General features: G+C 46.2%; 1 protein-coding gene across 4 annotated transcripts in view; it reads left to right on the top strand.

Annotated features, from left to right (window-relative positions):
• Window positions 1–21,915, top strand: part of AUTS2 (activator of transcription and developmental regulator AUTS2) — a 1,125,017-nt gene that overhangs the window by 789,187 nt on the left and 313,915 nt on the right. For all 4 annotated transcript variants that reach the window (XM_067012189.1, XM_059038420.2, XM_067012190.1 and 1 more), the window contains exon 5: window positions 16,131–16,160. In XM_067012189.1, coding sequence (XP_066868290.1) covers window positions 16,131–16,160 — 30 coding nt within the window. The remainder of the gene's footprint in view (window positions 1–16,130; window positions 16,161–21,915) is intronic.

Here is a 21,915-nt window from a genome sequence, read left to right as displayed (position 1 = left end):
CGTGACTGAAGGCCAGGAGACAAAGCAAATGAGGCCAAAGACAGTGCTTGCTGCTGAGGTGTGGGTCCATTTCCCTGCATCTGAATGTTTCTTTTCTCTGGCCCAAGGAGGAGTCACTCAGGGAGACTGAAGCTGGAATTTGTACAACCTCTTTTCAGTCCCCTTGATTTTAATCAGAAATACACAATTATTCTTTTCCTCCAAATAGAGAAACTCAATCCCCATTTTAAATTCAATTATTGTAATTGCAGCATTCAGAAAAATAGCACATTCATTTTCTAATAAGAGATTGTGGATACCAAATTACTGCATATAGTATGTCAAAACAGGAAACTTGAGACTGGCAGGCCAGTGGGTGTTTTTATCTTGGCAATTTGTATTTTCTTGCAGACGATTTATAGTAATCCTACCCTTCCTTGTTTATGACATAGAAGGCAGGGTTTTCAAGCCGCCCTAAAATAAAGACTGTTGTTAGGTACAGTTCAGTTTAAAATCCCAGTTATGAAAATAATGAATTCTAAGAGGGGCAGAAGTGAAGTACCTAATGAAGAGAAGAAGAAAAGGAATCAGGATTTGGGTCCTATGGGATGACAGTCTAACACATCTTCAGATCTCCTTGAACTACGTTCTAATGTTGGTAAATCAGTTTGCCCCAAACCATATTTCTATTCCTTTCACCATCTTGCATTTAAAAAATAAAACAGAAAATCTGATTGGTGGGAAGTTGATAATGTGGCCATTATGTTTCAGCAATATGAGAGCACCCTGTTCCCTTTTCCTGTTTAATTCCAGTTGCTTTCGTTGGCTTGAGGTGAGTCAAATGTAAGAAGAAATACTTTAGGATTTTGAGTTTCCTGATTTCCTTAAAAGAATAACCTTAAAATCGGATTTTTACAAGTGTACAGTGGTTTTTTTTTAGGATTTACTTTTACCTCAAAATTATGCTCATGTTTTTCTCATAGACACACTCAGACACCCACCATCTTCAAACACCTTAACATCCATTCCATCAACTACTGTTTATTTATTGATCTCCTTCATTAGACACTTCTTGTGACACTTTCCCTGAGATGTTTGGCTCCTGTAGTTTATGAATTCATTCTTTCACACACATTAATTGAGCACCTACTAGGTGCCAGATTTAGGAAGAGCAAGATGCAGGCAAACTCTGAGATATGTTTGGGGAAACTGACATAGTGTTGGAGGTACTGGAAACCATCAGCTAAAATAATGGCCAGAGAAGTGCATACATATGGAGGAGAGAACAGACATGCCCACGTGTCCCAGAGGGTTAGACCTCGTCTGCTGAACTGCTGAGTGCCTACTAAGTGACAAGCACTTTAGTTATATTCTCTCAACTAATCCCCGTTTTTGTAGCTACCAGAGTTAATGCTTTCAGAAGTTTGATCTCTTCCCAGGGTTATACTCTGTTGGCTAATTTTGTTAGCTCCATCCTTAAATAGGCCTTGCATATAAATAAATCTGTGCAAAGGACTATCCAAGTAGCTCCTAATTCTGATTGGTCAGGATCTCTGGACAAATTCCAAAGTGGCTGGCTTCCTAGTTGCACCAATAGTGACTCTTGATGTTTTTGATATTTATTCTGTGTATCTGTCCATTTATTGACTTTTCCAGTTTGAATTTCAGTGAACATCTTGATAATGTCAAAGCCCATAAGACATGGTTTGCACTATGCATAACCTACAAGTTTAGATTCAACATCTTAGATCTATGCATTTTACTTTAGTCCCTATACACAGAGTTACTGATTACTATTTGACTGAAGAATGAGTCCAAACTATGATACCCTCCAAAACTGTGCATCAAGAACCGAAAGGAATGCTTAGAAAATTGAATTCTAAAGGGTCTTCCCTTGTTGGTATTTTATCCATGAAATAAAACCATTCCTTCCAGTTGTTCTCTTCTTTGAGAGGGAATGATAGCTTCTGCTTTTGTTTGTTTGGGTTATTGTTTCCGTTTTTGTGTAGCATAGTATCAAGTCTTCAAACACCTCCCAAGCAGAAATCCTTACAGAATATGATTTCCCCTCTGGCAATAAAATGATGGAAAAATCCAACCCAACATTTAAATGACTATTAAGTTACCTCATTTCTGTGTGTGATAAAACATATCTTTCAGGAAGGAGTTAGAAAAAACTATTAGAATTTCTCTCTGGCTGCTTTCACATGCTTGAACTTATTTAATTCTCAAAAAAACCTTGTGGAGTATGCATCACCCACTCTTACAGGTTAAAAAAAAAAGGTGGGCTCCAAGATGTTCAGTACCTTTCCCAAGACTGCATGACTGCTAGATCGAGGGGTCAGAATCTGGACTGAGGTCAGCATCGGATTTCATAAGCACATGCTATGTGCGGGTTCTGTGCCAGGTCCTGCTCTTAAGGGAGAGCCGTCTCGGGGAGAGTGCAACGTGGCTGACGGGCTTCATTCGCTGTTGCTTACGTCACCGAAACCTCTTTAGTTCCAGCTTTGCCTCTACTTACCCTCTGCCAAGCCATCAGTCAGGAAGATACTTGCTGGGAATGTGAACTCTGGAGGACAGAACTGGGTTCCAGTACCACCTCTGCCCTTGGATGCCTTCACTTCTCATCTTGAAAATAGAGGGGTCGTCATATTTCCCTTCCAGGGCTGTTGTTGGGATATCCGTGTTTAATGACTGATAGCTGTCGGTTGGCATTTTTAGGGGAAAATGCTTTGAGATAGTTCCTAGTGAGAATCCCCCCACCCCCCCAGAAAGAGCTATGCTGCAGAGATAGGATGTGAAGTGTACTTCAGGAACCAGGCTTTTCCGAAATCAGCAGCTCAGAGCTGCTCTGCTGTTGTGGCTCCTCCTCTTTTTCCCTTTTTTAAAATTTTTTTGCCAGAGGTGGACATTGTCCCTTTGACAGGGAATTGAATCATGTAGGCACCACTTAGCATGGAAAACAGGAGCTACATTCAGTGCCTCACAACCTTAGGGGCTTGAAGGAAGAATGGTTTGAAGCAGCTTCATTACCTAGGGAAAGAGAACTCAGTTACAAGCACTTGAAGAAAGATGCTTTTACTTTGCGTGTTGGAGAAAATACAATTACCCACTGAAGGCGCAGTGGATGAGAAAACACCTCTGTGTTTTCTCTTGTGACAACACCTACCACCCTGATCATCTCATCTGTTCAGATTTATTCTGCCTTCCTGAAGGTGATTCAAGGCAGGCTGTCCTTGCAGAGTGGCTGCACCAGTCCTCCCCATGGCTGGGGCACATGGCGATCGCCTGAGGCTCCCAGTGAAAGACAGACATTTCCTACTGCTGAGAGGAGCTTCCTCTGAGGGCTGGAGCTCCACAGGAAGTATCTGATATGTGGAATGCGTTGAAGGAGGGAAGGAGGGAGTCCATAAATCATCAAATCGTTGTTGAGCATCTTTTAGGATCCTTAAAACTGCACTCAGCCCTGTGATGATTTCTAGGAGACCAGACTACTCTCTGAGGAGCTCAGACATCTGCCAGGGAGCAAGACATATATGTGAGATCAGTGGAGGACTATATTCTGTCTAAACTAGAGCCAGTTCGATTTCCAGCACCTGACACACATACTCTTTGTTTTTAAATAAATAAATTTATTTATTCATTCATTCATTTATTTTTGGTTGAGCTTGGTCTCCGTTGCTGCGCACGGGCTTTCTCCAGTTGCGGCGAGTGGGGCTACCCTTCGTTTTGGTGCACGAGCTTCTCATTGCGGTGGCTTCTCTTGCTGTGGAGCACAGGCTCTAAGCACATGGGCTTCAGTAGTTGTGGCAGGCAGGCTCAGTAGCTGTGGCTTGCAAACTCTAAAGCTCAGTCTCAGTAGTTGTGGCGCATGGGCTTAGCTGCTCCGCGGCATGTGGGATCTTCCCAGACCAGGGCTCGAACCCCTGTCCCCTGCATTGGCAAGCAGATTCTTAACCACTGCGCCACCAGGGAAGTCCCAACACACATACTCTTTTTTTTTTTTAATGTCACTGAGTTGTCTACTTTATTTATTTATTTATTTATTGCGGTATGCGGGCCTCTCACTGCTGTGGCTTCTCCCGTTGTGGACCACAGGCTCAGCGGCCATGGCTCACGGGCCCAGCCGCCCCGCGGCACATGGGATCCTCCCGGACCGGGGCACAAACTCGTGTCCCCAGCATCGGCAGGCGGACTCCCAACCACTGTGCCACCACGGAAGCCCCCACACATACTCTTTAAAAAAAATTTTTTTAATTAAAACCTCACTCTTTGTTGAATAATGAATGAACCAATGATCTCTCTAACACCTCCTGAGTTCTTCCTGTGTGTCAGGCACTGTTCTAATCCCTTTTATGTGTACTACCTATATATTTATTACATATATTATTACTCTATGTTTATTAATGCAGTGAATGCTCTCAACAACCTCATGAAGTTGATGCTATCAATAGCCCCATTTGATAGCTAATGAAACTGAGGCACAGAAAGGAAGATTGTTTGTCCGAGGTCCTACAGACAAATCACAGGTGGTAGAGGCAGGATTTGAACCCAGGCCAACTGGCTCCACAGTCACAGATGAAGGGGAGAGTAGGATGGTCTTTTCAAGAGCTTGTTGGCATTTTGGTTCAGAGGAAGAGCAACCAGACTTTGTTATTGGCTCATCTGGCTATGGCTTCCCTAAGACTTTAAGCACCCTCCCCCTTTCTAGAACTCAGACCAGTGCCGGCCAACCCTGTGTGGTCCCACCCCACCGCTCCCCTGGCCCCGCCGGGCCTCTCGTTTGTCGTTTCTCTTACCGAGCACGTTTCTAAATGAGGAAGGTTGCTCTGCTTTAAGGACATACAAATGGCTTGCCCTCACCTGTCAAGCATGATCCTTGTATTTTACCAGGCCCATTATGAACGCAATCTTTCTGTCGAAAATTTGCATACCTCCTTTCTTGAAAAGTAATGACAGCAATTTCTTTCCCTCCGCTCACTTTCTGAGTGTCTCATTTAACGGCACCTGTGAAACCGACAGGCACAGAGATGAGAAGTGAAAGAGAGCAGTTGATTAAATCATCATCAAGTCGGGCCTCAGAAAGTCAATTCTGCTTGCCGTCTGCAATGATATCCTTTTATCTTAAAGTAATGAGCTATGGCACTTTTGCATCGGGTAATGCGATAAGTTCTATTAGCATGTTCCATTTGCCTCACAAGCAAGGGCAAGTCATTTTAGCTAGCTCATATCACTGCAATCAAAGCAATTGGCTTCCCAGGCAGAGAAGAAAGGGAAAAGGCTCAGGATGATTTCTATGGATCACAACACAGTGGAAAAAATAGACTCTTGTATTATTTTAACCCATAACATACTTTTCCTTTTTCCTCATCAGCAAATTTGGGTTTTATTAGCTCACACAGGACTCTGAAGAGAACCAAGCTTTAGTTGAAGCAAACCTAGGGGGCTCAGGCCCCACCCAAAGGAACAAGAAACTATGATCTAGAAAGGGAAAATTGCATCATTACAGGGGGTCACAAATAGAATCCTGCCAAAGAAGATAACAGAGGAGGTCTCCCTGGTAATAACACTGTGGTCTCATAATAAACTCTTCCTTCACACCATCTTCAAAGTCATTTGTAATAGGTCCCCAGGCAGGTACGGATTAATGCTATTGATGACTTAGAATCAGTAAATCAATGACAGAGAGGCAAAGGATCTGTTGCTTAAGCTTAAAAGAGATGGTTTACAAATCACTGGGCCCTAGACTGTCTGTTTTACCTTTGGATAAGAAACTCATTTTTCTCATTTTGGCAATTACCGAGGCTTGTGAGCTCTGGGTTTTAAGTACATTTCATCTTTGGGGTTTATGTATGTTTATACCTGGCAAAATGTGACTTCCTTTCTTCTAAGGAAAAAAAAAGTGCTGAACACTTCAGAAGTTTGCAAAATATCCATTTCTTCCCCTATTTCCAAAAACCCCACAGTATTTTAATGAGCTAAGTGGAGATTTACAGCATATAAATTGTTTTTTCCTATAGCTGGATTTCCAGGTGACAAAAAGGAAAAGAATATTGAGAATTAATTTGTGAGCTGGAGCGCTTCAGGTTGGACGACTTGATTTCTGGCAGCGTATTTGCACTTCTAATCGGTGGTCAGCATGAACCCTGCACACAGTAGGCACTCTACAATTACCTACTGAAAGAAAATGTGTGATCATTTGAGAGACCCGGGAGGGCAAATAAGTCTTCTCTTAGCCCCCTCACGGTCACAATGGTTGTTTGAACTCTGGCCGGTTTAAGCTGAGAACTTGAAAAGATGCCAGATTCTGAGAAGTCCCCATATAGGATTGATAAGGTTACCAGCACAAAATTCCAGAAGCTTCTGAAAGTTTGTTCTCCATTTTACCTCCTGAACAGCTGAAGATTGACCGTAATAATATATAGACCTGGGCTTCCCTGGTAGTGCAGTGGTTGAGAATCTGTCTGCTAATGCAGGGGACAAGGGTTTGAGCCCTGGTCCGGGAAGATCCCACATGCCGCGGAGCGGCTGGGCCCGTGAGCCACAACTGCTGAGCCTGCGCGTCTGGAGCCCCTGCTCCGCAACAAGAGAGGCCGCGATAGTGAGAGGCCCGCGCACCGCGATGAAGAGTGGCCCCCGCTTGCCACAACTAGAGAAAGCCCTCGCACAGAAACGAAGACCCAACACAGCACCCCCCCAAAAAATAATTAATTAATTAATAATATATAGACCTTATATTATTTTCAAATGTGCTCATTTTGCGACTGTCAGAAGTTTTATTATCTTTTAAACTATTGTTTAGCGCACACACATCTTTTGATTAGGCTTTCTTTTCTTTTTTTAAAAAAAGATTTTTTTGAAATGGACCATTTTTAAAGTCTTTATTGAATTTGTTACAATATTGCTTCTGTTTTATGTTTTGTATTTTTGGCCCCAAGGCATGTGGGATCTTAGCTCCCCAACCAGGGATCGAACCCACACCCCCTGCATTGGAAGGCAAAGTCTTAACCACTGGACCGCTAGGAAAGTCCCCTACTTTCATTTTTTTGTGAGCTATTTTATTTGATCAGACATAGTTATTGTGGAAATACAGGGGAAGAGGAACCAATGACATCATTTTACAGTGAGAAAACCCAAGCCATTTTCAGAGTTAAAATATTATTTTTATTTCTAGGGCCGCAATAGCTTTAAATTTCACTTACAGTCCAAAGCCAATATGAGAATAACGTAAACAATGTGAGGGACTTCTCTGGTGGCGCAGTGGTTAAGAATCCGCCTGCCAGTGCAGGGGACACGGGTTCGAGCCCTGGTCCGGGAAGATCCCACATGCTGTGGAGCAACTACGCCCGTGAGCCACAACTACTGAGCCTGCGCTCTAGAGCCCGCGAGCCACAACTACTGAAGCCCACTAGCCTAGAGCCCGTGCTCCACAGCAAGAGAAGCCCACACACCGCAACGAAGAGTAGCCCCCGCTCACTGCAACTAGAGAAAGCCCTTGTGCAGCAATGAAGACCCAATGCAGCCAAAAATAAAAAATAAATTAATTAGTTTAAAAAAACAATGTGAAAGGAGGGCTTTGTGGAGTGATAAAAGACAGACAGCATCAGAGTTGCCATACGTGGTACAAAATACTGCCCGGTTTTTGCATGTACAAGGAACTGGGCAGATGGCAAGATGGCGGTGTACCTGTTTTTAGTCACCACGCTGCTACCTCACTTCTTTAAATAAGAAAGTAAGTGTCATGTTTTCTGCAGGTGGCTTCTTCTGAAATTGCTTTTAGGTGAGGGATGTCTTTACCATCTTAGGTTAACCGCCTGCCCCAAAGGGGAATCGATCCGTTTTGTCACTGGCAAAGTGAAATTGTACCTGATGTTAGGTGCTGTGGTTTACAAGTTGGGGTTCTCCCTCATTTTCCTCTCATTTCCTTTAGGCAGAAAGAAGAATAAAATAACTTTGTTCAGCCGTGGTGTTCAGCCCTGACATCTTTGGTGGCAATGATAAATGGATTTGAGATGCGGGATAAGTGCTCCAGCCAAGGTGCATTGAGCAGAGGACAGAGCAGTGCCCTCCTCAATGTCACTGTGTGCGATCTATCCAATGACTGCCACTTCCCGCTTAAGGATGCCTTCCGCCACAAGGGCCCCGGGATTCCGTCTCGTTTCTTCATTCTGAGCGAGGCAGAGAGGTGTCGCAGACCTTGGCTTATTAATATATGTATCAGAGTCTTAAAACATAGGGCTTCCCTGGTGGCGCAGTGGTTGAGAATCCGCCTGCCGATGCAGGAGACACGGGTTCGTGCCCCGGTCCGGGAAGATCCCACATGCCGCGGAGCAACTAAGCCCGTGAGCCATGGCCGCTGAGCCTGCGTGTCCGGAGCCTGTGCTCCGCAACGGGAGAGGCCACAACAGTGAGAGGCCCGCATACCGCGCAAAAAAAAAAAAAAAAAAAAAAAAAAAAAAAAAAAAAAAAAAACACAGATGTTGAGATTCCCAAATGGAAATGAGAAATGTTTGCTTTTGAAGAAGTACAATAAAATCATAATTATGTCTTGCCTGGGCCTTTTAATGGAAGATATTTTCTTCTGGGCCCCAACTCCCTTGGTTCTGCAGATAATTTTAAGTCTGCCCGGTGTGTTCAAACATACATCCCATTGTATTAAGCAGTTAGTCAGTGTTTCCTGTGCCTTCTTTCTTTGGAATTACTTGTCTTTTATTTTATTATTTTTTATTTTTTATTTTTATTTTTTTTCTGGTACACGGGCCTCTCACTGCTGTGGCCTCTCCCGTTGCGGAGCACAGGCTCCGGACGCGCGGGCCTGGCGGCCATGGCTCACGGGCCCAGCAGCTCCGCGGCATGTGGGATCCTCCCGGACCGGCGCACGAACCCGTATCCCCTGCGTCGGCAGGCGGACTCTCAACCACTGCACCACCAGGGAAGCCCTACTTGTCTTTTAAAGCATAGTTTGCTTATGCTGCATCAAATCAGGAATTCTTAAGATGAGTGAGAGGGATCTATCAATATGATTGAGCATCTGCTGTATCTCGAGGCCTGGAGAAAGATGAACAAGGCACTGCCCTTTACCTACACAGAGCGCATGCTGTAGCAGGGAAGACTGTTGTGGCCAACAGTGAAAATATGGTTTTGTAAGGTATGGAGACAGAAACAGTTAATTCTAAGCAGAGTACTGGAATTCTAAGAATTCCTTTTTATTTTTTGGCTGCGTTGGGTCTTCGTTGCTACGTGCAGGCTTTCTCTAGTTGGGGCGAGCAGGGGCTACTCTTTGTTGCGGTGTGCGGGCCTCTCATTGTGGTGGCTTCTCTCGTTGCGGAGCACGGGCTCTAGGCACGCAGGCTTCAGTAGCTGTGGCTCACGGGCTTCAGCAGTTGTGGCTCGCGGGCTCTAGAGCGCAGGCTCAGTAGTGGTGGCACGTGGGCTTAGTTGCTCCTCGGCATGTGGGATCTTCCTGCACCAGGGTTCGAACCCGTGTCCCCCTGCATTGACAGGTGGATTCACAACCACTGTGCCACCAGGGAGGCCCTCTAAGAATTCTTAAATTCTAGGAAGAGTATTGGAAGATTCAGAGGAAACTCTGTTTTTAAAGGTAAATTACAAGTTTTTAGGTAGAAACTTGGAAGAATAGAATTCCAGGCAGAGGACATTGTTAAGTGCAAAGATGGAAGGGCCAGAGGGTGTGACCGAGTGTGCTGGGGTATGACTGGAGCAAGGGATGCGTTAGGGTAATAACCACTCAAAGAGTGGATGCAGACCAAGGCCAGTCTGTGAGCTGTTTGTAACTAATCTGCTGTGAGCTTAGTATAGCACTTGAGAGTAAGCATTTGGGAACTTTTATAGCAATTCAGTAGAATAATTTTATATCTCTTAAATCTAACAGTAACATATTTTTACGTGTCTTTGCTTTCCTTTTTCATTTTTCTAGCAATTTATTTTTTATTATATCTTACAAAGTATTGGTCTAAAACGTATTGGAAATTAGAACCAAAACAAATGGTTCTTCTCCGAAGAAAGCCCGAGAAGCACTGGGTTGGAGGAGCAGTGGGGAGTGGGAGAGTTGCAAACAGCGTGGAGAGTTTTCACTGCCCTCTCAGCCATGGGAAGTGTCATGACCAAACTGGAATTTAGGAAATCCCCTCCGGTCAGTAAGGACTTGGGTTAGAAACGAAAGAGACTGTAGGCCCTGGACAGCAGTCATCAGCCTCTTGTAATGATAAAATGAAAGCCTGAACTGAAGCAGCGGCCATGGCCACGAAGGATGGAGAGGATTTAGAAAGTTGAATCAGTAGTGTGGGGTGAGAGAGAAAGGTAGATCTGCTCAAGAATGGAGTCAAGGAGGCTGACAAGACTCTTCACTCGGAAGGTTGAGTGATTGCATGGTGATGTCATTACCAGGAAGAGCATGGGAGGGGCCAGGTGTGGGGTGAGGAGAAGATGGTGCGTCTGGATTTAGATGGATGCTTGAGCCTGAGGTGTTTATAGGGCTTCAGGAAGTGGGTATAGCAAACAAATCATATGTTAGGAATGGTTAACATTAATTGTCTACGCTTACTCTGTACTATGTCTAAGTTGTTTACATGTATTAACTCATTTTAGTCTCATCTCCTTAGCAGGGAAATGCCATTATTACCCACCCTTTACAGATAAGTAAACTGAGACTCAGAGAGTTTAAATAACTTTCCAAAAGTCACATAGCTGACAAATGGTTGGCATAGAGATTTTTTTTAGTCTCAACATATACATGGTAGCTGGAACCAAGGGAATCTTTAAGGACTCCCCGGGGAAATCATACAGAAACAGTAGACCTGCAAATGCAACTCTAGGGAAACAAAGACATTAAGGGATATGCAGAAAAGGAAGGGCTGTGAACAGATACTAGGAAAGAGCAATATTGGTGAGTGTGTACAACGGAAAAATTCCAGCGTGTTCGATGGAAACATTCCAAATTTCCAACACCAGGGAATTTTTTTACTAGGTTATTTACAATCCATTACAGTGGATTACAGTGCAGCCTTTTAAAAAAATGTGACGTTACTGGCAAATATTACTCATTAAACTAAAATATTTGACATATTAGGTAAAAACAAAGCAGGTTACCAAATAGTAGGACTTTATTTTCATTTCTTAAAATTTGTGAGTGAAGGATGTAGAGAATGGAGGAAAGACAGGAATGAATTATACAAATGTGTTAACAGTGTTTATTTGTAGATGGTAGGCTGATGGGTGATTTTTTTTTAAGTGTATTTAATACGTATGTATTAATTTTCAAAAGGAGCAAATATTGGGGAGGGGGTTGGTTGGTTATTTGCACAGTTTAAGAGGTGGGGCTTGTCTGGGAAAGGAAGAAGGTACCTCTAAAGGTTTGGTTCTAATTTGGGAAACTAGAGGGAAGAGGAGGTGAAGAGGAAGTTGCGTGTGATGGGTTGGAATGACCGGAGGTACTCAGGTTAGGAACTGGTCTCTTTCTAATTCTGCATTCGAGGCATGTGGCTTGGATCTCATGCTCCTCTTCCCCTCTCTCGTCTTTGGTAGGTTGGGGGTCATGTCTTTGCGTGAAGGCTGAGTGACCGAGAATTCTCCCCTGTCCGGCTTTTAAAATGGAGGAAAATATTTTCAGCTGTTCACAAAGGGCTTTGAAATCTAGTCCTGGAGAGTACTCTGTCATCTCAAGCTGGTCGTTAATGTACAACCTGTTTGCTAATAAACCCATACAGGACCCCAGTGTCAAAATGCTTAAAATGGTCGAATCACCTGGGGCCCCGTTTCTGCCCTTGGCATGCCTTTTCCATTTCCCGGCCTCATGCAGAACATAAACCTGGCTCGGGAGGTGGCTCTGTGTGAACTCTCATAAATTGGAGTGGGTGTCTGGGGAGTGGGGAGCAGACACTTCTTCTTTTAACCTTTCAAGACCAAGAATCACTTGGCCAGAACTCCACAACGTATTGAACTTACGGTGTGAAAGCCGTACAGTGTATTAAATGTGAATTTGAGACCATGAATTTTACCCACACCGACTCTATAAAACAGCCTCCCTTTTTCATAAAGCAGGGCCCATAAACCTCTGCCAGCGAAGCAGAAAGACTCCTTAGGACTGCGGCTCGCTTTCCGTCTGGGGTTGTCAACAAACCCCCTTTATGAGTGGAATAGACCTCTTGTATGTGTCGAGCTTCTGGCTTTTGCAGAGCGTGTTAGGAGCCAGGCTAGGCAAACGTTCGGCGCTGTTTGCTGAGTGCCTTTATTGCCTTTGCATAATTTATGAGCTGGAGGGGTTGACCATCATTCGTCTCTGCCAGGGGCTGGCACTCGAGGCTCCAGAGAGCGGAGCTGTAAATTGGATGGTGCGCTCCTGCTGAGCTCACGGCAAAGTCCTCGGGTCAGTATGGGAATTTAATACCAGAAATGGAACTGTTTTCTCAGCGCACCATGTGGGCCCCAGTGCAGCACAGACTGTTTTGGCAGACTCTGTGACTGGCCTTGTCGAGGGGCTGTCACTCACCCGGCGTGTTGTGTGGGGAGCCTGAGCCTTTTTAATCGGCTTGGCATCCGTGCTGCCTCCATAATGGATACCAGTAGGTCTCAGTTCTTCACCATATGCTTAACTCTGGAGACAAGGTGCTTCTGGGTATATCAGTAATTACTTGATGCAGAATTAAGTGGACCTTGAAATTAGAACTGGACTGTTGGAAAGCAGGAAGCTTGACACTTTGATAGAAATAACCATTCCCAGGGACATACTGCTGTTAGGGTGGGGGGAGGGGCGTGGACAGTGGTGATTCTTTGCCCCTGCCGTCCTCCCCACTCCTTCCAGCCCCTGCACACCAGTCCTTGGGGGTGTGGGCAGATCCTCTGCCTCGGCCTTCAGCTGCCATTGCGTACCTCACAAGGCGGGCTGTGAACATCTGGGGAAGGGAGCCTGCCTGGCAAAACCCTCTTTTCTCTTGCACACCCCACCCCTCCTGAATCCTGCTTTGTCGCTCTTGAAAATGTGCCGGCACTTAGGAACCTCAAGTTAATTAAAGGCAGTGGGGAAACTCTACAATCAGGAGAACTGCTGCTCATCTGCCTGCTGTTGGAGGCCTTCAAGGCCTTCATCTCACCCGTTTTCTTTCTCAGCTGGCCTGACTTATTATAACAGAGCAATCACTCATCAGGCAGAAGAAAGTAAGTTAAGACGATCTGAGGTTGGGAGCCTGGCTGAAAACAATGCAGTGGTTAAAGCACTGTCACCAAACCTCTGATAAACCCGTGGTATTGGGGAGCCGGTGGGAAGAGCAGAAAGTGTTACAGCTCTCCAGGCCACGAGGTTGCTACGTGAGTTCCTGAATGCTGGTTGTACAGACAGCTTAGGGTGGAAAGAAGTAGTCCCCAAACCGAATCTTAGTAGAGCAAGATGTCCATTTGGATGGGGCTTTTGTTACTTTCCATTGAAAACACCCTAATGGTGGTTTAAACAGTAAGGTAACTTAGCGTTATCTGAACGAAAGAGTCCGGAGGCAGGCTGCTCTGAGGTTGGTTCACATGTCTCCGTTGTGCCAGGATTTTTCTTCCCTTGTTTTTGTACTTCAGCTTTTTTTTTTTTTAATTAATTTATTAATTAATTTATTTTTGGCTGTGTTGGGTCTTCGTTTCTGTGCGAGGGTTTTCTCTAGTTGCGGCGAGTGGGGGCCACTCTTCATCACGGTGTGCGGGCCTCTCACCATCGCGGCCTCTCTTGTTGCGGAGCACAGGCTCCAGATGCGCAGGCTCGGTAGTTGTGGCTCGCGGGCCCAGTTGCTCCACGGCATGTGGGATCTTCCCAGGCCAGGGCTCGAACCCGTGTCCCCTGCATTGGCAGGCAGGTTCTCAACCACTGCGCCACCAGGGAAGCCCTGTACTTCAGCTCTTGGCCTCATTTTTGCAAGATGGCTGCCACAGATCTGGACATCACATCCTCATACAGTGATGTTCAGAGGAAAGAGGCAGTGCTTCCTGCTTTTTTCCGTTTTGACGAGAAAGGGGTTTTCCAGAACCTTCGGCAGACATTTCCTCAAGTCCCCAAAGTGGGTCTTACGGCCACCCTTAGCTGCAAGGAAAGTTGGGAAAGAGAGAATATCTGGCTTTTTCAATCTCGACATGTCAGGAGAAGGTACAGACTAGGGAGAAGGGGGTTGTGAATGGCTGTGGGTGTGTAGCCAGCAGTGGCTGCCATATAAGCAAATTTATTTCCTGTTTCTGTTCACAGCTACATCAACTCCCTTGTCCAGGTGGCCACACTAAAAAACCTTGGCGTCGTCGTAAACTCATCCCTCTTACTTGCTTCCCACATCCATGTGTTATCAAGCCCTGTCGGTTCTCCCCTCAGCATTGCTGTGCCATCTGTTCTGCCCTTTCTCAAGCCATGCACCACGCTGGTCTAGACACCGTAAGGGTTGCCAGCCCCCACAGGCCTCCCCGTGACCTGGGCCTTTCCCCGCGGCACACCATGTCTCCTCCACCCCACGGAAGACTCATCCTCACGGAGTAGGTATGCCTCCGACCATGTCACACTGGGAACCTCGACTGTGAAACTGAAAGCTGCTCAGGGACCAGTCCCGTGTCTTGCCCGAGTGTGTGAGCAGCCTGCGGCGCTAATCAAGGACGGCTGCGCGAGCGAACGGGTGTATCTACGTGCTGAGTAGTTACTCTGACAGAACGCACCCTCCTCCTTTTGAAAATCAGATACTGGAAACAGTCGGTGTGAAAAGTGGTTTGGGGGATATCTTCCCAGGGCCTTGAGTGCCACTTGAAGGAGTTGAAGCTTCATCCTCAAGAGGAAGTGTCCTGGGATGGTGAGGGGGCAAGCTGTAGACTCACATTTGGTGTGAGTTCAAGTTTAGTTTTGTGATTGCTGCGTACTCTCGGAACTCCTGCAAGTTACGTAATCTCTCTGTGCTTTGGTTGTCTGACTTGTGAAGTGGGGATGGGAAGACTCACTTCATGGGATCTGTGGGAGATGACGTAAAATAATAGAGGTAAAATGCTGAGCACGGGATATAGCACAGAGTAAAAACTCAAAAATATTAGTTATTGTTACAGAACTTGCTTCTCTGTTAAAATCATTTAGGTCTCAGTCTGTTAAACTCTATTAACTAATATGAAGTCTGTTATTTCTATGAGAGCAGAATCTTTGATTCCATTTTCATTATAGCCTGTCATAAGGCTTAAGCTTTCAACACATATTATCGGAAAAATTAACTTGTCATCTCAATCACAATCTCACCCAACATCATTTTCTTTGAAAAATAGGGAAATAAGCTTAGCTGGGTGGACATACTTGGCCCAAAGATACAAAACTGGGAAGAGTAGAAAGAGGACCTAAAAAAGAAAAAAAAAAAAAAAAATCAAATATTAGATAACAAAACACTCTTGGTTTTTAATAAAATTTGTGTTCTATTTTTTTCCCCTTTACTTCCAATGAGGAACCCAAAGCTTTGAGTTAACTACCATTCTCTGGTCTTCTGAAACCGAGGTCAACAGTTGGAATTTGGAATCTGTTAGATACGGTGTGAGTCTCCTGCCCTAAAACTTTTTTTTTTCTATTTTGCCCATATCATTGATTTGTTACCCTGACCTCTTGTTCTTGGCATGTTTTTAATAGAGAATATTCCCTCTTTCCTCTGGGCGATCATAAGTGGTGAGCCTTGCTGAATGTGTTCTGTTTCTTTCAAAACCCAGATGAGAGAGTGAAGTGCCCAAAGGTTTACCTCTTTTCCTCTAGAAAAGCACCAGGAGAGAGCGAGAGAGCGCACTCCATTCACATTCGCTGGAGGTGGAACATCTCCATTAAGAAATTGATTTTGCTCTGAATCCCATTGAATCATCTTGATTTACCTTAATCTCCTGGCCCGGTTGACTCCGCCGTGCACAGGGGGTGCTCACTGGTGTGACCAGCTGACCCCAGAACGAGCCACGGAGCACCGACATCAGATGCATTCAACAGGACAACTTCTCGGCATTTTGCTTCCGTTTCTCTTTACAGCACTTGAGCGGAAGAAACTTTTTACCTCGGACAACGTTTCCTATTTCCTTTACTTGTCTTGCTTTTTTTTTTTTTTTCTGTAGCAATAGCAAAAACGTACTCGATATTTGCACTAACGCTTCTCTCTTGTCTTCCTTTTCAGTGTGACAGCGATAGTGACCAGGAAGAGAAGGTAAGCGCCCCTTCACCCCCCACTGTGGGCACGGTGCCCAAGCGCCATGGACACCGCGCCTCCCTCACAGCCTCAGGGCGGGGGTGCCGGCTGCGTGTTGACAGCGCCTCTCTTCTGCGGAGACAGGCTTTATTCACACAGTGACATTGCCTGTGATAAGAAATAACACTGAATTTGTGAGCCCCGCTTTTTAAAAATAAGCCCTTTAATGTTGCGTATATGTGGCACTACGTTTTCACTTTATAGAAGCTTTTAAAAGAGGAAAATGGTTTATTTTAATAGCCATCTGATTTGTCTTGTTTTATCCTTGCATTATCCTGCATTTCTGCATTATCCTGCATTTCTTTTACTGACCCATATGCTTCTTCCTGCTTTTCTGTACATATTGGTCCTCTTGATAAAAATGTTAATCGTTTGTTTCTAGGAGTGTCTTCATAGGGGGAGAGGTGGGCCGGGGCTGTCAGGGGGGAACCACTCTCTTCTCGTCCAGGTGGATGGTCGGGGGGAGGGCACCTCTTCCAGCAGGTACATGCTCTGTTTCAAGGCTGATGGCCACCAGCCTCTTTGTATCCGGTTCAACACGGATCAAGAAAAGGAGCTCGATTTGGGGGCTTCTGGAAGACACGATCACAACCTGGTAGCGTGAACGTCCTGCTGCCTGAGGCAAAGGGATCGTTTGTCTGTCTGGTCTTTCTTTCTAGCTGTCCCAGCCCCCCACCCAAATGTCTTTGCAAGTTTATTCCCACTCTGTGTATTTTGAAAAGAGTTACCTGAATACCGTGGTTTCTATATGGCTTGGCACCCAGAGGAAGGTCCCAGTCCTCCCGCCCCCAGTTTCTGGATCTGTCCTGCACAGCTGGCTTTGCTGAGCCCTGTTCTCTGACTCTCCCCTCCTACGTGCTGGCGGATTTTACTCCGAACCCTGTGGTTGCTATCTGGTAGGATCTTTCCGTCAAGCCCAGAATTCGCCCTCCTTCTCTGCTGCCAGCCTCCAGGAGAGATCTAAAGAGGCTCTTGTGCTGTGCTGTCGTTAATTTGAATTCAGCATATGTAGCCCGTTACAAAATGCGAGACATCATCATTTGAGCAGGTCAAGCATATTCAGATGAAGACAAATGGTGCTTATTTGATTTCCTTAAAATCAGGAAATGAAAAAAGTGCTCTCTGGAGAAATCATGTTCTGCCTGACTTGGATGATAGACCAATGCATGTCCCCCAGATAAGAGCAGGCTCTCGCCTTGAGGTTTTTATCTCTGAAGGACGGCTAGGACTGTCAGCTTGCTGACATGTGCATTATCCATGTCACTTTAAACAAAGTGACCTACGGAAGGGTGCGCTGCGCCGTGACATGGTAATGGGCTGTTGGATGACAGTGAAAGTACACACTGGAAAGGGGGCTGCGGGTTATTCTTTTGTTTAAGTGACAAGTAGGAGCTTCCTTTCTCCAGCCCCCAGGAGTCCTGGCTCCTTGGAAGTCAGTCCCCCAGTGCCTCAGGCAGCCAATGGGTCGAGGGCGCCAGAGGCACATAGGGGTTCAGCATTCAGGCAAGCTCGCCGGCCCCCAGAGCCGTGCAGGCCCTATGCCACAGGGCAGTAACCATCTCGTTCCATCGGGTGTCACAGGCATCCAGGGAGGGACTGGTACCTCTGGCCACTGCTGGAGATCTTTCACAGGTGATCGTTGATCTCACTTTCCAAGTGGGTGGCACTTCTCCAAGGAGAAGAGGCCCCTCGAGGTTTCCCAGCCAAGCAGACCTTCTTTCCTTAAAGGGCAGTGTGACCTCAGGAAGTGTTACAGTCTCCAGCAGTGGCAGGAGGTGGCAAGGCAAGGACGTTCACTTTTGCGTCCCACCTAGGTGTCTTGATCAGCAGTGTCAACCTTGACTGCACGTCCAGATGCCCCGGGAGCTGTACAAGTCCTGATGCCTGGACCGACTCCCAGTCCAGTTGCCTCACACTCTCTTCGGGTGTCTAGCACCCCTCGTCTAGATGATCACTAACTCTGGTAATGTCGAGAATCATCAGCGCCGCCTGTGGTTTTCAGAGGTGTCTGCTGGGATCTGAGTCCCCGAGCCTTTGCCGCCCAGGTTTTCGCTTCTGGGTGTGGGAAGCAGCGAAGTGCCGGCCCAGAGGAATGGGCAGTGGGGAGGTAGCCGGAAGCCACGGCTCTGAGTTTGGGGTGATTTCAGGACAGTGAAGGAGAATAAGATGTCCGTAGGCACGTCCGCGGGAGGGGTGATGACGGGGCACGGGGGGCCGTTGAGAGTGGTCCTCTGACACGTGTGCCTTTCCCGCCTCGGCCACCCCAGTCGCTTTTCCTGTGCACTGTGGCGGCCCTGCAGATCCTCTTCTTCCTCGGGAGCTGCTTCACAACGGCCCTCACGCCATCTGTCCCTGCCCTGCCACCCGGCTCTCGTCCGGAGGGCTCCCGGCAGGAACACTCAAGACTCTGTAATTGCAGTCGTGCCTGCTTGGCCCTGTTACAGTTAAGCCTGTCAGCCTTCCCCTTTTGGACTGAGACTGTCTGGTGTGTATCATAGACTTTAACACTGCCCTCCCAGACTTCTCCTCCAAGCCGGAGCCTGGGCCCCTGTCCGCCTCCCCAGTGCCCGAGCCTCTTGCCTGGGCCCCCCTCAGAGCCCCAGACTAACCTGGGCTGCTTTCACGTGCTGCCTGGAGGATCCGCATCCAAATCTGAATTGCTAGTGCTGGAAAAGATGCCACTCCGTGTCCTGGGATGCCTTCGGCAACCCCGCCAGGGATGCTGTCGGAGGCAAAAGTGAGGCTTGCAGGGACCCGCTGGGATTTCTCTCAGGAAGACCTGTCATTCTCTCACCCTGTAGGGATCTGCAGAACTGGCAGGCTAAAGTTAGGGTACTGTTTCACACAGCTGACTGAATTAGGATAAACTGCTTTCCTCTGATATGCAGCTGTAATTTATAAAATGATGCCCTTACTAATGAACATGGAGGGGTCTGCGAAAGGGGCTAGAAAAGCAGAGCTTTCCATAAATGCAGGAGGCATTGTCATACATGGAAGAGACTTGATGAGACACTGGGCAAAGCATCCCTTGCCCTCCCCTCCCAGCCATGTGAATCCATCTCATGTTAATGTCGGTGGACCTGGAGGACTTTTGTGAAGAGTAGAAATTGGGTGGAAGATTAGAGAAGGCTGGAAACACTGCGTCTTAGATGTGGGGTTGTTCGTCTTTGCAGTTAGTGCAAAGAAAAGAGGCAGCACTTGACACCTTAATCACCCAAGTTAAGCGATTATTCCAATCCCCCACTGGAAATGAATTGGTATCATGAGGACAAAGAGGCAACACGCATATTTCCACATATTTGGCCTGTATTTTCTCTTGTTTCCTCTCTTTCTCTACCACTGGCAGCAGCCCATTGTGCTAAGAAACACCCCCTGTTTGGTTATGAAATCAATGTGGAGATGAAAAATAATTCTCTTTCCATTTACCCGCTCCCTGCGTATTTTGTGGGCCACGGGACAGAGCTGGTTGGAAGGTGTCGTGGCCAGTGGTCAAGCACTTGGGCCTCCGAGTCTGATGGCCTGGGCTTGTTTCTGACTGTCCCTTACTGTTCTGGAGCCACGGACAAGCCTTGGTTCTCTCATCTGCCAAATGGGGGTAACAACAGCTCCACCTAGAGTTTTGTAGTAATGAAACTGGCTCAGTGCCTGGTCCGTAGTAAGTGCTCTATAAATGTTAACTTTCACTAGTTTTCCTTGGAGCGGAGTGAGGGAGAATCGCCTGGGGAAGGAGGAAGGCAATCCTTCTCTTCCTAAAGCTCAGGATCTGCCAGAAAACCTGCCAGAGGATAAGAGGTGTGATTTTTTTTTTCCCACTGGAACCCAGGGCTCAGCCTTCATCCCCTAGGGCACTTCTTCCTGACGCAAGCTGAACGGAAGTGTTGTGAAATTTGGAAGGGTCCCCAAACAATGATTTTTAAATTCCTTACCCCAAACCCCAGGCTTTCCTTTGGGCACAACCTGGAGTCAAGAGCAAGCATGCCGCCCTGGAGGGATCAGATGGTGATGAAGTGGGTTGTACAGCCCTCGTCCCACAAGCCAAACACTGTCAGTTCCCAGATACCCAGCACAGAAGAGAGGGTCTGATGCAGTCTATCTGGGGTGGGGGCCACAGCATCTGTATTTTTTTAAAAGCTTCCTGATAATTTTTATACAACTGGTTTTGAGCACTGCTACCTTTTTACAGATGTCAAAGAGAAGCATGTACTTTCTTCCGTTAATGCTTCTAACACTTTGACAGCTCAAGAGAAAGTCCTGAAAGCTATAGAGGTGTTGTGTGTGTTTGCGCACCCCACGTGCTTATGTTTGTAGATGTGTGGTGTCTACTGCATGCAGTACACACACACACACACACACAACCTCTTCATAGATATGAGCCGTTCTCCTGTTCCTCGTGAAGGTTTTAACACGACTCCTGATTGCAGTTTCCTGTCTCTGGGCTTTTAAGGATTGGAATGACCACCGGGAGAAGGTTGCTTGGTCCCGGTGACTTGCTCACCAGTACCCAGGACAGCCTGCTGGGACACTGGCTAACTGCAGATGCCAGATCCCAGAGCCACGGAGTTCCCGCGTCAGCTCCCTCTCCCTTAACATGCAAGCACTTTCTGGTGCATTCTAATTTTTTAATTCAAGCTAACTTTGTTGTGTTTGATCATTTTGTATTCACTTGTGTGTGAAGGGGGCAGTTTCTAAGAAAAGCAGCAAGAAAACCAACAGAGGCTTGTGTTCCTAATTCAACACAAACCACATGCCTAACTTGGCTCCTGAAGGACTGAGAAACTGCTGAGTTGTCAAACTAAAGACAGGGCATGCGGCTTGTGCTTATAGTGGAAGAGTCCCATCCCTCGATTGGCCACGTTTCACACTTGGTAAAAATTATGCACCCTCAGCAACATTCCACAAGCTCAGAAGGCCTTCATTGTTGCTTGTAGAACCCGCATCCTTGGTTTTGAAACAGGACATGTTCTGATCAGGAGACAGCTTAGAGATGCTGTCCTGCACTGCAGATAGAGAAAGGAATTTTCTCCTCCCTTCCAGTTTCATAGCAGCAAAGCATACAACCATTGCCCAGGAGAAGAGTAGGGACCCAAGTTCTGGTCTTTATATCCCTAATGTTCAGTAGTGTTCATTGTTTTGCAAAATTTGCATTTCCTTTTTTGGACGCTCATCTCCCAGTGGAGGGGATAAGTAGAACAACTTCAGAAAACTGGTACTCACACCTGAGTGCACCTCGTATCATTCCCAGGATTTATCTTCTGGGCTCCCAACAAATTTCTTTTATAGTTTTATTTTCTCATAAGACACTTCTAAGCCGTTTATCAACTTCCCACCTTATCTGGGACATTTCTGCAATTCTTGGCTGAGTTTCAAGGGCTGTTTTGGATGTCTGAATCCCATGATGCCCATCCACTCGACCTCCAAGATTAGGTCTGGGTCAAAATGACACTTTATTGTTCTTCCAACATCACCATGTTTCCAGTTGGCTTAATTCCACCCTGTCCATCAAAAATTCCTATTGATACAATCCTTGGATTTAATTTCTCTTGCATATTATTTTAAACCCTCTCTTTAAGTTCTTCTCTTTGTCATATCATAGCGTTTTCATGCCAAACCAAAAATCGCTTCACTCACATTAATGTGTATGTAGAATATCTGTCCGTGGCAACCACGTCATACACCTGAAAAAGACAGAAGTTTCATATATGTATATACATAT

The sequence above is a fragment of the Kogia breviceps genome, chromosome 14, assembly GCF_026419965.1.
Source record: "Kogia breviceps isolate mKogBre1 chromosome 14, mKogBre1 haplotype 1, whole genome shotgun sequence".
Taxonomy (NCBI): domain Eukaryota; kingdom Metazoa; phylum Chordata; class Mammalia; order Artiodactyla; family Physeteridae; genus Kogia; species Kogia breviceps.
The sequence above is the reverse complement of the archived record's forward strand: the minus strand, read 5'-3'. Positions and strand labels throughout refer to the sequence as shown.